This window comes from Pelodiscus sinensis, chromosome 25 (assembly GCF_049634645.1).
Source record: "Pelodiscus sinensis isolate JC-2024 chromosome 25, ASM4963464v1, whole genome shotgun sequence".
In the NCBI taxonomy this organism is placed as follows: domain Eukaryota; kingdom Metazoa; phylum Chordata; order Testudines; family Trionychidae; genus Pelodiscus; species Pelodiscus sinensis.
In genome coordinates, this window is record NC_134735.1 from 10,621,651 (window position 1) to 10,635,897 (window position 14,247).

The 14,247-nt window shown below is 43.7% G+C and overlaps 2 protein-coding genes across 8 annotated transcripts in view; both read right to left on the reverse strand.

Annotated features, from left to right (window-relative positions):
• The window catches only part of MTF1 (metal regulatory transcription factor 1), a 39,457-nt gene extending 39,233 nt beyond the window's left edge, over positions 1-224 (reverse strand). The window contains exon 1 of one of the 2 annotated variants that reach the window (XM_075908516.1): positions 98-224. The gene's annotated coding sequence lies outside the window, so the exon portion shown is untranslated. Of the gene's footprint in view, positions 1-27 lie in introns of both variants that reach the window. The other variant, XM_075908517.1, reaches the window with a different exon arrangement.
• A 7,547-nt stretch (positions 225-7,771) lies between these two features.
• INPP5B (inositol polyphosphate-5-phosphatase B) overlaps positions 7,772-14,247 on the reverse strand; it is a 55,205-nt gene continuing 48,729 nt past the window's right edge. For 5 of the 6 annotated variants that reach the window (XM_014579110.3, XM_006134241.4, XM_006134242.3 and 2 more), the window contains 5 exons: positions 14,037-14,150; positions 13,469-13,553; positions 12,674-12,801; positions 12,305-12,416; positions 7,772-11,908 (listed from right to left, as the gene is read on the reverse strand). In XM_014579110.3, coding sequence (XP_014434596.2) covers positions 11,784-11,908; positions 12,305-12,416; positions 12,674-12,801; positions 13,469-13,553; positions 14,037-14,150 — 564 coding nt within the window. In that variant the 3' untranslated portion in view covers positions 7,772-11,783. The remainder of the gene's footprint in view (positions 11,909-12,304; positions 12,417-12,673; positions 12,802-13,468; positions 13,554-14,036; positions 14,151-14,247) is intronic. The other variant, XR_012897655.1, reaches the window with a different exon arrangement.

Below are 14,247 nucleotides of genomic sequence, written 5' to 3' on the forward strand. Positions count from 1 at the left end.
TGCCGGGCCCCCGGGCGGCTGGCTCACCCGAGCGGGCCGGGCTCGGCCGGCGAGCCCCGCACGCGGCCCCCCAGCTCTGGCCGCGCCCCGCTCTCACCAAGCTCCCAGGAGCGGCGGCGTCGGCAACCTCCCAGCAGCACCATGATTACCCACACGCATCACTTCCGCTTCCGGCACTCGCCGAGCGCGCTAACACCCGCCCCTTCCGGCCCCCCGGCCCTGTCCCCGAGGAGGAAGTGGCACGGGGGCGGGACCTGAGAAGAAAAGGAGAGGGAGGCTGGGGGGCGGGGCCAGTTGAGAGGGCGTGGTTCGGTTGACAGCGAGGCTTCATGGAATAAGGGGCGTGGCCCAGAGAAGAGGGCGGGGCCTCATGTAACGGGGCGTGGCCAGCTGGGGCTGGCGAGTGGGGCCTGAGTGTGAGGAATAGGGAGCAATGAGGAGGGATGGATAAGACTGGGACTTTTCAGCTTGGAAAAGAGAGGAGTAAGGGGGGGCAGTGGCTGGGGTCTGTAAAACCAGGGCCGGCCCAAGGTACGGGCGAGGCGGGGTACGGCCGGGGCACCCGATTATAGGGGGCGCCACTTGGGGCTGCCGGGCCGGGCGAGGGAGGCACCGCACATGCTCCGCGCACCAGGAGTGGGGCTACAAATGCGCTGCACGCCCGGGGTGGGGGCTACGCATGCGCCATGCTCTGGGGGCAGGGAGCACCGCACACCCGGGGGCGGGGCTGTGCATGCGTCACACTCCCAGGGGCAGTGCCATGCTCCCGGGGCGCGCGAATGGTTCGGGCCTGCACTGTATAAAACATGAGGGGTGTGAACACTTGAACTAGGAAATCAATAGGCAGCAATTTTAAACCATGCAAAAGGAAGTATTTCTTTGCACAACCCAGTCAACCTGTGGAACTCCTTGCCAGAGGAGGGTTGTGAAGGACAAAACTATAACACGGCTTCAAAAAAGGACTAGATAAATTCCTGGAGTATAGGTCCATGAATGGCTATGAGCCATAAATATAGGCGGAGAGACCATCCCTAGCCTCTGGTGGCAGAAGCTAGGAATAAATTACAGGGAATGTCTACACTGGTTAGACAGGGTATGTCTACACTGCATTCCTCTTTTGAGAGAGGAATGCAAATGCAGCTGAGCGAAATTGCAAATGAAGCGCGGATTTGAATTTCCCGTGCTTCATTTGCATAATAGCATACAGGTGCTTTTTCGAAATACCTTATTTTGAAAGAAAAAGCCCAGTCTAGATGGGGTTATTTTGAGAAAAAATCATTCTTTCAAAATAACCCTTACTCGTTAAAAAATGAGATTTAAGAGTTATTTTGAAAGAATGTTTTTTTTTTTAAATAACCCCATCTAGACTGCATTTTTTTTCAAAATTGGGTATTTTGAAAAAGCGCCCAGATGCAAGAATGCAAATGAAGCATGCGAAAATCAAATCCGCGCTTCATTTGCAATTTCGCTCAGCTGCATTTGCATTCCTTTCTCAAAAGAGGAATGCAGTGTAGACATACCCTAAGTGATCACCTATTCTGTTTGTTCCCTCTAGGGCATGAGGCACCGGGCACTGGCCACTGTTAAGAATGGCCATATTGGGTCAGACCAAAGATCTGTCTGGATCAATATCCTATCTTCTATGTGTTTATGTAAATATTATGAGCCAAATTCTGCTTTCAGCTGATCCTGTATACCCCTACAGCCGTCAGCCCAAATAATTTCAGTTAGATGGTACAAGTGTTATTTATCTACATATGCTAACCCAGAATGGTTTAAAAAAAAAAGAATAAAAAGACTTTGAACTATTTTAGCTAATTAAACGTGGCAAGACAGACAGACACTGAACTTTTAATAGTACTAGCGGTAGAAATGGTTAAGGCTGGCACAGGGTGAACATAGCATACAACCACTCTACATTCCACACATGTCTGTGAAAGTGTCAACCCTCTTTTCACTTATGAGTGTGTCTCCAGGAAACTAAGGGAGCCCAATTTTCTATAGGCTCTGTAAATTCTCTTTGTTCTCCTTAGCATTGACACACAATCTGTATCCTGTGATTGAGATGCGACTTGGCAGTATTTTATGATCTAATATTAATTTTTTACTTGGTATATCATTACACTTGGTATACCATGAGGGCATCAGGTTATTCTCAGTCATTGATTTACATAATTTCCTTTCTCCAAGACCTAAAATAGCTAAGATAAAGTCTTGCTGACCTCAGCCTACAAATTTTGTATTTCAGCTTGTCTTATTCATGTCTGAGGCCATGTCTACACTACAAGATTGGGTCTAATTTATTAAGGTTGATTTATTAGTACACAGTTTTGTAAAATCAAAGGTGCATGTCCCCACTGTGCGCAAAAATTCGATGTAGTGCCTCCCCAGTAGGGTGGCGACCGTTGACTTTGACAGCAATGCGCTGTGAATAGCTATTCCATAGTTCCTGTTGTCCCTTTGCATTCTGGGTTAAGCACCCAATGCCTGATGGGGACAGAAACAATGCCCCGCATAATTCTGGGTCCATATCATCAGCCTCTCATGGTGCACTTATCTCTTCTCCTCCCCTCCCCCGCTTGCAATGGTAAACAATCTATTTGTGCACTTTTTCCCCTGGTTATCCAAGCAAATGCCATAGCAAGGCAAACATGGATCTCTGTTCAGCTGCAAGTTGCTGTGGTAATCATTGCAAACACCTTGCACCTTATGCTGTGTTATATCCAGAATGTAGCCAGGAACACTGTGAGGAAGCCATGAACACAGACACATATGAAACTCTTGAGTGGAACCATTGGCAGATGCTGGCAACTGTTGATCCTCTTGACACAGTGGAACACCACTGGTTCTGGTCCTGTGAAACAAACACAGACTGGTAGGCCATTAAGTTGTGCAGCTATGGGATGATCAGCAGTTTATTGACTAGGTGAGATGTCAGTGAAAGCAACATTCTCCTGTTGTGACAGCCTGCTCTGTGCTCCATAATATCTGTGCAATTAAGGGGGAAAATGTTATGCTGGGAAGGGGGTAGGAGGGGGAGGGGGCAAAGCAGATCACCTAGTTGCTAATTAGGAGCACCCAGGCATTGAGGAGAACATATCAAGGGGCACTGCAAATCAGAGAGGCTTTGAAAAACAGCTTTGTGAATGATCAGACAGCAATATGACAGTCAAGTATGTTGCTCTTAAAGAGGTGCCCCCTGCATTAACTAGTCGGTAAACCCTGTAACTCCTCCTTTCCTGATACAGATACTGCGGTTGAGAAATCATTCATTTGCATTTAGGGAACACAAGGAAGAAGAGACAGAAAAGGAGTTCAGGGCAGGAGCTTTGGTGGGAGGGGGAGGAAGGGCAAATGGTGTATTACAAACACAGGCATGGAAATGACAGCCTTCTGTTCTGGGAGACATCCCTGGGAGTTAGTGGAAAGCTGTCCTTACTTCCACCCTGCATTCTAGGGCACCTGGGAGGGGACGATAGGGAATTTGGTGGAAGGGGCCAAAGCTGGCCTCAGTGCCACCCGGAGCACAGCCCTGTAGGCTGCTCGGAACACACGGCACTCTGGCAGCAATTTAAAAGGTCTGGTGCTCTGGCCGTCGCAGCTGCTGTAGTAGCAGCAGCCAGGAGCCCTGAGTTCCTTTGAATTGCCAGCCCCCAGGACAACTGCTCCCTTTTGCCCCTTCTTACCATTAGCAGGGCCTGCTTGTGAACTATAGAGACCCAACCAGTCTGGCATATGCAGTCTGGGTCTGTGCAGCTTCTAAAGCAAAAGAGCAGAGGAGAGAATTTATTGGAGGATTCACTTTAACCTCCCTTCTCTGGTGCTCTGGGAGCCATTAACCAACTTTGACCTTTAGGCTTGGCGCTATTGAACTGGGGACCTGGAGCTGAAGCTGTTTCATGGTGGTGACCAGTGTTCCCTGTATCTGTGCGCTTGGGCAGCCACTCAGGAGAGATTAAGGTGCCGCCCAGCTGATTAGCAGAGTACCCAGATCACCAACATATAGAAAAATATGGTGGTGCACATTTACACATGCCTTGGTACACATAACATTTATTCTGCACACGGATGAAAAAAATTAGAGGGAACATTGGTGGTTCATTTCTGCTAGAACTAATAATGGCATTATATATAAATCCATCTTTGTTCACAGAGCCACGGATGGGCGGAGGCAGCTCCCCCAGCAAACTTTCTTGTCAGCCTTTTCTGCATGAGAATACAGCACGTACCTCTCCAAGACCTTCTCCTCCCTTTGCACTGAAACCAGCGTGTTTAACGAGGTTCATGGTAATCCCTATGCTATACACTGTGAGCACTAACTTAGCTATTCCCATGAAGATTTCATGTATTTCATGTTGAGGGGAAACTAAGTGAAGCACAGCAACATTTGAACTCATCTGCCGCCTGCATCTTTGCTCTTGGTGAAGCAAAGATGCCTGTGAGACAAGCAGTAAAGACATTAGTAAGAAAATGTTCGTCAGTTTAAAAATCCTGGCCTTGGGTGATTGATGCTAATCACCATCACTGCCAAAAGAGAATATACTGCCCTATTACAGTCAGCTGCTGTGCACCAGATTTTTCCTTGTGCATGCCACAGCTTAGCAGGCAAGTGTAACCCCGAGAATGGAAAAAGGCAAGAATATATTTCAGTGTTGGCTTGATTGTGGAAAGCAGTGATTCTCAAACTTTAGGAACTTGAGAAACTTCATTTTGATTTACATTTTTTCAGACCCCCAAATTCCCCCAACTCAACCCCAGACTGCCCCCACTCCATTCCGTCCATTAATGAAACAAAAGGAAGTACTTCTTTATATAACATTCAGTCAACCTGTGGAACTCCTTGCCAGAGGATGTTGTGAAGACCAGGACTTTAACAGGGTTCAAAAAGAGCTAGATAAGTTCATGTAGGATAGGTTCACATCAATGCTTATTAGCCAGGAAGGGTAGAAATAGTGTGCCTAGCCTCTGTTTGTCATTGGTTAGGAATGGGTGACAGGGAAGGAATCACTTGATTACCTGTTCAGTTCATTTGCTTTAGGGCACCTGGCATTGGCCACTGTTGGAAGACAGGATACTGGACTAGACTGACATTTGGGTTGACCCAGTACGACAATTCTTACGTTCTTATCCTCTTCCTGCCTCCTCCCACTAGCACTCCCCATCCTCACTCTCCTTTCTAGCATCCCTTGCGTGCCACAGTACAGCTATTTTCTGGCATGCAGAAGGCACCAGGAAGGAAGGGAGAGGGAGGAGTTGATCAGTAGGGCCAATGGACCCCCTGGAATACTCTTGCGGTCCCCACTTTGAGAAACACTGGTGTAGAGCTTTTCTCAGACCATACTTGTCCCCCTCTATTTATGGCCTCTAACCAAATCAGTGTCTCTTCACAGTACAATCAGTAAATGGGTGTAACTATTACGACCCTAAGTATTCTATTACCTGTCCTCCACATATAAGTGGCAACCTTTTCCTTCAAATTTTCTTGGGGAAAAAAGTTTTATTCCAAGTTTGTAAGCATTAGGATTATACCATGTAGATATAAAATAAAGCTCTTTGGGAAATTGGTCTTAGAGGAGTCAATGATGAAGTCATGTAATTTTTCAGTTTTTTTCTTTTTCCATGAATAGTAATGACATACTTTGGCTTTTGATTTGCTAATGCTAGATTTGGCAGTAACAGGAAACTTTGTACTTAAAGACTGAATAAGTTGTGAGACTGTCCCTTAATAAAATCCCCCCCGCCCAAAAAAAAGGAAGTGAGATTTTTCACAATTGGACATTTTTACAAAATAATTAGTCATTACTTTGAAGCAGATAATTGCCATCTAAAATTTGCAACCTGTCATTTTCTGGTTAAAGGTCATGATTTTGGGAAATATGGTATGTTTTAACAAATAGTAAAATAAAATTGATATGTTGTACAAATTAACATTTTGTGCACCCACATGCTATTTTATTAAAACCATTAGGCCAAATTCACCAATGAGATGAAATGATACGACTCCACTGAAATTGTTAAATGATGAATTTAGCCTCTTATGGATTAGTGCAGTGGTTTTCAATCTATTTACCACTGTGGGCTGAATAAGCAGCTTGTGTGTGTGTTGTGAATCACATCCACACAATGCATATACTATCTGTGGTGCCTTGAGGGTTTCACATGCGCTGTAGTTGAGTGCGGATTGGGCTCCAAGCAGCCTGTGGGTTAAAAACCAGTGGTTTAGTGGAATTAGACACATATGGGAAAGGTTTTTCTCTTAACTGTTGACGGCATTGATGAAGATACTGCTATGTCTACTCTGCAGAGTTTTTGTGCAAAAACTGTTTTTGTGCAAAACCTCGGAGCATCCACACCTCAAGCACATTTTTGTGCAACAAAATTTACAGTGAATCAACAAAACAGAGGGGTTTTTGAAGAATAGGTATTAGGGTTGCCAAATGGTTTAACAAAAAAATACCGAATCCCCCTCCCCCCCACAAAACCACCAGGAAAAAATTCTGTTGAGGAAAAAAAAAAAGGTGGAGGAGAGACACCAAAGTTGTTGAGCCAAAAAAGGACCCGAGAGTTGTTAAGCTTAAAACAAAATTAAAAAAACCAGTGTGGCCCCTTTAACAAATGCTTTGCTTTTGAGGCTTTTTGGCCCCAACAGGCTTCCAGCGGCCACATGCCATCTTGCCTCCCTGCACTGGGCCAGACAACTCCCTTGTGGAACCTGGTATGAACCCAGGAAAAAAACCTGGTCGGGAAAAACAGTCAGAAAATACCAGACATTTTAGGTGTCCGGTATTTTCTGAATTTTTTTTTTTTAACTGGACAGGAGGTAAAAATACTGGACTGTCTGGTTCAATACCGGACACCTGGCAACCCTAATAGCTATTCCTCTTTCTACGAGAAATAACTCCTTTTTGCACAACAGTTATTGCGCAAAAAGGTCACTGTGGACAGGCAGCAGGGTTTTTTGTGTGCAAAAACAGCCTATCGAAAGAAGCACAGATGGCCCTGGTAGCCATTCTGTTAATGGTAATCAGAGCTTTCTTGCGAGAGAACATCCATGCAGTCTGGATGCTCTTTTGCGCAAAAGCACATCGCTTTTCTGATGTGCTTTTGAAGTGTGGACGCGCTCTTGTGCAAGAAGTTTTTGTGGAAGATCTCGTCCGCAAAAAGCTTCTGGCGCAAGAAGCCTGCAGTGTAGACGTAGCCTATGGCTACGTCTACGCTGTGCATTGTTGCACAAGAAGATATGCAAATGAGGATGAGTGATGAATATCATTGTGCCTCATTTGCATACCTAATCAGCCACCATTTTGTGGAAGGGGATTTTGCTCAAGAAGGAGCTGTCTACATGGCTCCTTCTTGCGCAAAAAACCCCTCTTGCACGAGTCATTCTTCCTGAAAATAAGCTGCAGAACAGCTCCTGCATGAGAGGGGTTTTTTGCGCAAGAAGGAGCAGTGTAGACAGCTCTTTTTGCGCAAAAGCCCCTTCTACAAAAATGGCGGCTCATTAAGTATGCAAATGAGGCACAGTGATAGTCACTGCCGCGCCTCAGTTGCATATCTTCTTGCGCAACAATGCACAGTGTAGACATAGCCTAAGAGACCAGGAACTTCTAAAACTTGAAAAAGAAAGAAAAGGAAATGGTATCTAGGAGGGGAAGGAAGCAAGGGTGAGAGCACTTTAAACCCAAGAAACAAAACACACCAGAAAGCCATGTAAGACCACAGGCTACAGCTTTATCCAGAAAGAGGAAGTGGAATAAATACTAACTGTAGCCATTGTTAAAAACAGGTTTATCATCAAAATATTATTAAATGATAGTAAAAGTTGCAACTCTATACAATATGATGGAATACGATATTTAAAATGGAATTTGCAAAGCTAAACAATTCATCAGTACTGAATTTCATCTCAATGCTTTCATTGACCATAAATTCTTAGTTACCACAGCATTATCTCTCATGATGCTGACTGAGAGTCACTGTCCTAATAACAAATAGCAAACAAAAGAGCTGATATACGTAGGTCTGGATAATAGTATTTTCTAGATTGTCAATTTCAGTTAACTCATATGATTAAATCAAAAAATTTCAATTAAAAATTAATCTTGATTAATAATTTTAATTGCACTGTTTAATAGACTATCAATTGAGCCTTGTGGATAAGGGAGAAGCGGTGGATGTCATATACCTAGATTTTAGTAAGGCATTTGATACGGTCTCGCATGATATTCTTATTGAAAAACTAGGCAAATATAACTTAGATAGGGCCACGATAAGGTGAGTGCATAATTGGCTGGATAACCGTAGTCAGAGAGTTGTTAACGGTGCTAAATCCTGCTGGAAAGGGATAACAAGTGGAGTTCCTCAAGGGTCTGTTTTGGGACCCGTACTGTTCAATATCTTCATCAATGATGTAGATATTGGGATAGAGAGTACGCTTATTAAGTTTGCAGATGATACCAAACTGGGTGGGGTTGCAACTTCTTTGGAGGATAGGGACATAATTCAAAATGACCTTAGCAAGTTAGAGAAATGGTCAGAGGTAAACAGGATGAGGTTTAATAAAGAGAAATGCAAAGTGCTCCACTTAGGAAGGAACAATCAGTTCCATACATACAAGATGGGAAGCGACTGTCTAGGAACGAGCATGGCGGAAAGGGATCTAGGGGTCATAGTGGACCACAAGTTGAATACGAGTCAACAGTGTGATGCTGTTGCAAAAAAAGCAAATATGATTCTAGGTTGTATCAACAGGTGTGTTGTAAGCAAAACTCGTGAAGCCATTCTGCCGCTCTACTCTGCACTAGTTAGGCCTCAGCTGGAGTACTGTGTCCAGTTCTGGGCGCCACATTTCAAGAAAGATGTGAAGAAATTGGAAAGGGTTCAGAGAAGAGCGACAAGAATGATTAAAGGTCTAGAGAACATGACCTATGAAGCCAGGCTTCATGAACTGAGCTTGTTTAGTTTGGAAAAAAGATTAAGGGAGGACATGATAGCGGTTTTCAAATATCTAAAAGGGTGTCACAAGGAGGAAGGAGAAAATTTGTTCCTCTTGGTTACTGAGGACAGGACAAGGAGTAATGGGCTTAAAGTGCAGCAAGGGAGGTTTAGATTGGACATTAGGAAAAAATTCCTAACTGTCAGGGTGGTCAAATATTGGAATAAATTGCCAAGGGAGGTGGTGGAATCTCCCTCTCTGGAGATATTTAAGAACATGTTAGATAGACATCTGTCAGGGATGGTGTAGACGGAGCTTGGTCCTGCCTTGAGGGCGGGGGGCTGGACTCGATGACCTCTCAAGGTCCCTTCCAGTGCTATGATTCTATGACATTTAAAAAAATATTGTGGATGTTTCTACATATTCAAATATTGTTTTCAGTTGCACAGAATACAAAGTGTACAGTTCTCACTATTTTTACTGCAAATATTTGCACTGTAAAAATGAAAAGTAGCATGATGTGAACTGAAAAATATAAGTACTATAATGCAATTTGTTGTGAAAATGCAACTTATAAAAATGTAATTTGTTGCATAATTGTATTAAAAAACAAAATGTAAAATTTTTAGTTTCTCCAAGTCCACTCAGTCCTACTGCTTGCTCAATCACATGGGGTATGTCCACACTACCCTCCTAATTCGAAATAGGAGGGTAATGTAGGCATACCGCAATTGCAAATGAAGCCCGGGATTTGAATTTCATTCCACGAGGAGTAACGGTAGTTCAAACTAGGAAGCCTAGTTCGAACTACCTAGTTCGTGCCCCGTGTAGCCATGCGGCACGGGGTTCAAACGAGCGGGGATTTAAAAATGGTGGAGCCCCGCTTATGCAAATGAAGCCCGGGAAATTCAAATCCCGGGCTTCATTTGCAATTGCAGTATGCCTACATTACCCTCCTATTTCGAATTAGGAGGGTAGTGTAGACATACCCTTAGAGAAGCAAGTTGGTTTACATTTATGAGAGTTAATGCTGCTAGCTTCCTATTTACAGTGTCACCTGAAAGTGAAAATTGGTGTTTGCATAGCACTTTTGTAGCTGGTATTGCAAGGTATTTACATTGTTCATATGCCCCTTAATGCTTTGGCCACCATTCCAGAGAACATAGTTCAATACTGATGACACTTAACAAATAATGCATAATTAAATGTGACTGAAATCCTTGAAGAGGGGGGAATTGTAGGTCTACTCCTCTGTTTTACCTACATTCTGCCATATATTTCCATTTACTGAAGTCTCTGATGCCCAGTACACATTCATTTTAAGAACACTTTCACTGCAGATAGATAACACACAAGAGATACTAATATGAGATTTCTAAACATAACTAGAGCACTTGTCCCAAGATCTAAGAATCTGATGTGCCTTCCAAAAGCTAAGACAGGAATTATGGAATATTTTTCAGAAGTCTCAAAAGAGCAACACTTCAATGCAGAAACTCATTTTTTCAGTAAGAACGGCTCTTGCGCAAGAGGGGGTTTTTGTGCAAGAAGGAGCTATCTACACAGCTCCTTTTTGTGCAAAAGCCTCTTGCGCAAAAACAGCCCGTAATTAATTATGCAAATGAAGCACAGCGATATTCTGCTCTGTGCTTCATTTGCATAAGATTTTCCGTAAGAAGGCTACAGTGTAGATGTAGCCAAAGAGCAAGGACCACTGAATTTTGTATGCAGCTTCATCTTCTCCTAACTTAAAGCAAGGTCAAGGTTTGGTTGTGCCAGGACAACCGGAAGCCTCAGGAAAGGGACTGTTTTCCATAACATGGAAAGAGGGGAACTGTTTGGAAGGATACAATATTGAGAGTATTCACTGGGGGGCAGCGAGCCCGCAGGGGAGAGCTAGCCTGCAGAGTGTCCATTGGAGACAACTGTACCCCCAAGGAAGTGGCCAACAGGGCTGGGGCTCTACCATCATGCCTGCCAGCAGACTAGCCTATGCCCCCAGCTTCCTGCACTGCCCCCTCCCACATTCCCAAGGCCCTGCACTGACTCCTGCACTCCCGACACTGCCTAGGTCCTTCAGGGCAGGAAGCTGGCAATGCCAGGTAAGTCTTCTAGTCAAAAATAAAGTGAGCAATGTACACTTTATATTCTGCTGTAATTTAAACCCATATATTTGAAAATGCAGAAAATATCCAAAAACATTTACATATTTTATTTTAAGTGTTCTACTATTAACAGTGCAATAATCGTGATTAATTTTTTTAATTGCTTGGCAGGCCTAGTTTTTTCCACAGTGTCTGTACCTACATATAGAATTGTTAAACTTATTTGCCTATTTGCACGCGCATGAACCAAATCCTAAGCGATCTACTGATCAGTTTGCGCAATGTTAGCAAGAATTGTGGGAATTCATGTTTTGCAGCTCACGTCTCTGTGCCTCCTGATATTTCATGGATGGGATTTAATTAAAATGAACAGCAAACATCCAGTCCAGCCAATAGGGATTCAAGCCGAAAGGTGGGATGGGAAAGTGCACTAAGATGGCATTGTTATTTAAATAAAAGGAACTTTAAAATGGAGATTTTAATACAAGTTAAATAATTAAAATATAATACAAAATGTCAGTTCTCTGAGTCTTTTATAAAAAACATCACATTTAAAAATTCAATATTCTTTACATCTTAATACAGTGACAACTGCTTCTATGTGCCTGATCTGTATTTAATATCAATGGATTGTACTCGGAGTAAAATACTGTAAAGTTCTAAAGAGGTGATGCTCTGTACAGACGTCTTTTTACAGTAACTTGATAGCTTCATCTAAAAACCAGATTAGCTGTATCTGGAATTCACGGCGAGTTGCTTTCTCTCAAGAGGAACTGCTGGATAAACTGCTGAGCCTTCCTCTTCTCAGTTACATCAGGCTTAGGATGTCGGGGAGGAGGACGCAGCAACAAGCCCCCAAATATACTAGCTGCATGAAAAAGACACACAATAAAAGCCTGTTAACATCCAGGGGTCAATGATAATTCTTCCCAAAATAAATCTGGGGAGCATCTGAGTTCCACTTGGGGATGGGTGAGAGAGGAGGAGGATGTAGTTGTGCAAAGCTGGCCATCACAATTTTTCCCTTTTTTTCCAGTAGCACTTTCTAATGTTTTTCATGCCAATAGGGCCTGTTTTTTGGCACGACAATGCCCCATATTCGCTTTCTTAGCAGAAGTCTGTTTCCTGCCAGGTTGCATACCAGGCACCAAAAACAGCAGACTGCAAAGGACCACTAAAGCAGTAATTTCTGAGAGGCACATGGCTTGTTCTATAAACTACTACAAGCCTCTGTAGAGCAGACAGGTTGCTTGGTTCATCTTACCTAGAATATTCGCATCCAAGTGATTTTTCTCTGAATTTTTCAGTAGTTCCCGTAAAAACGCCATCAGATAGTTAAACACATTTTTATGGCACGTGGGCAGCCTGGAGACAACCTGAAAACAAAGTAAGAACTTTACTGTGAAAAATTACCTAGAGAAGACTTATACGCTCAAAGCATCAATACAATTACACAAGACACAAGCCTTAATGACATCTAATAAAAACCAGGAGCCCCCATTCAAGGTACTTTCTAGCAATGACCCTGTAAGCTCATTGGGTTTTGAGCCCATTATCTGTCTGGCACAGATCAGCCAAACTCCATGTTCATTTAAGGCTTTATGTTAACCCACTGCAGTAATGCCTGCATTACCTGGCTGCTCAGTGTGTAGTTGCCAGCACAATGCAAACAGTCGTTGTAGAGGTGGCAGCAGATAACAGGCTCTGGCAGGCTTTCCAAGAACAGCAGCAGGGCCTCAGCTACTGAATGGTTACTGCCAACTGACCCGATGATGGTTAAAGGAAAAGGTAGTGCAGTGATCTGGTTTGTTAGCATCTCTGTTGAACCTTTAATCACTGGTGAGGTCTCACCACAGCTCCTGAACGTATTCATAGCTGGCAGAGTTTGTACTATCCTGATTGATTCCACATAGCAAACACTGGGACCATTTGTACCTATCATTTACCTGTCACTATTCTATAGATCTTCTTACACCACACACCTCTCCCTAGGATCTGAATGCTTTCCGGAAGTATATTAAGCAATGTGACTAGCCTCTGTCATGTGTTCTCTCCTCCTTTCCCCAGGGAAAGATGTACTTGGTTTTGGATACTCTATATTGTATATATTAGCAATGTTTTAGAGTACATGACCGATATGATTTTTTTTTCTCTCTCTCTCTCTCCCCCTCTCCCTCCCTCCCCTTAATTACTGAAGCAAATTGTCTCTAGTATTGGGCTGGCTCATCCTGCAATGACTACTTACCAAAGGTCTGGCAGACATCATGACTCCTTACAATCAGTGCTACAGAAACACATTGCGATTAACACAGTTCAAGGGACAATACAATGTAATGGAGCACTCGGGTGCTTGAGGCTCCAACTGTCAAGTGGTTCCAGCGCAGGACACACAAACCAGCCTCACTGAACATTAGTTCCAAAAGGATACGGAGAGTATCGAGCATTCCTGTATCCAAGCAGTCTCGGATTTGCTGAAATTCAGATCTTAAGCCTGGCTGCTGAAACAGGTCTTCCTGCAATAGAAAGAAAAACCCACCGCCTCAGAGAAGAAGGGAACAAACAGAATAATCTTATACACTGCTGTTCACTGTAACCACGTGACCCACATTTTACCAGAAATAGGTGTACAAAATGTTGTGAAAATTTTTCCAGATGTGGTGCCTACTGATGTGCAGAACACTGTCAACAGTTCTAGCCGAGGCTATCGTATCACAGTATGAAAAAGCCAAAGCAAACAGCTGCTGATCTGCATTATGAACCTTCACATGAAGCTAGTCTCCTTCGCCCCCTCTTCCCAAATGCACTGAGTGTGCTCAGACCTCTTGTCAAACGAGTGTCCTTCACATCCCCTTTACTCTTGAGAGAAGGAACTCTTCCCACTTCTGGCTAATGTCCATGCTGCTAGCGCCAACAAAAGCTGTTCACAATGTTCTTCAAAACTCAGCTACATGTTCGGCAGAACAGAGGACAGTTTCTTAAATGCTGACATTGCCTACCTGGTGGGAAGCATTGCGGTACAGATGATCCACCAACATCCACAGCTCTTTGGGGATGTCCAGGGGCTTCTCATCCCGAAAAATGTCATCACTCATTTGAAGTGGAAGTAGGGTCTGTAAAGGAGCATGTCAGACTCTTATTTAATTCTACAAAGCTCTCTGAGCAAGAAACAGGGGTGTTAGAGTTAAGGAACATTACAGAGCAGAAGCC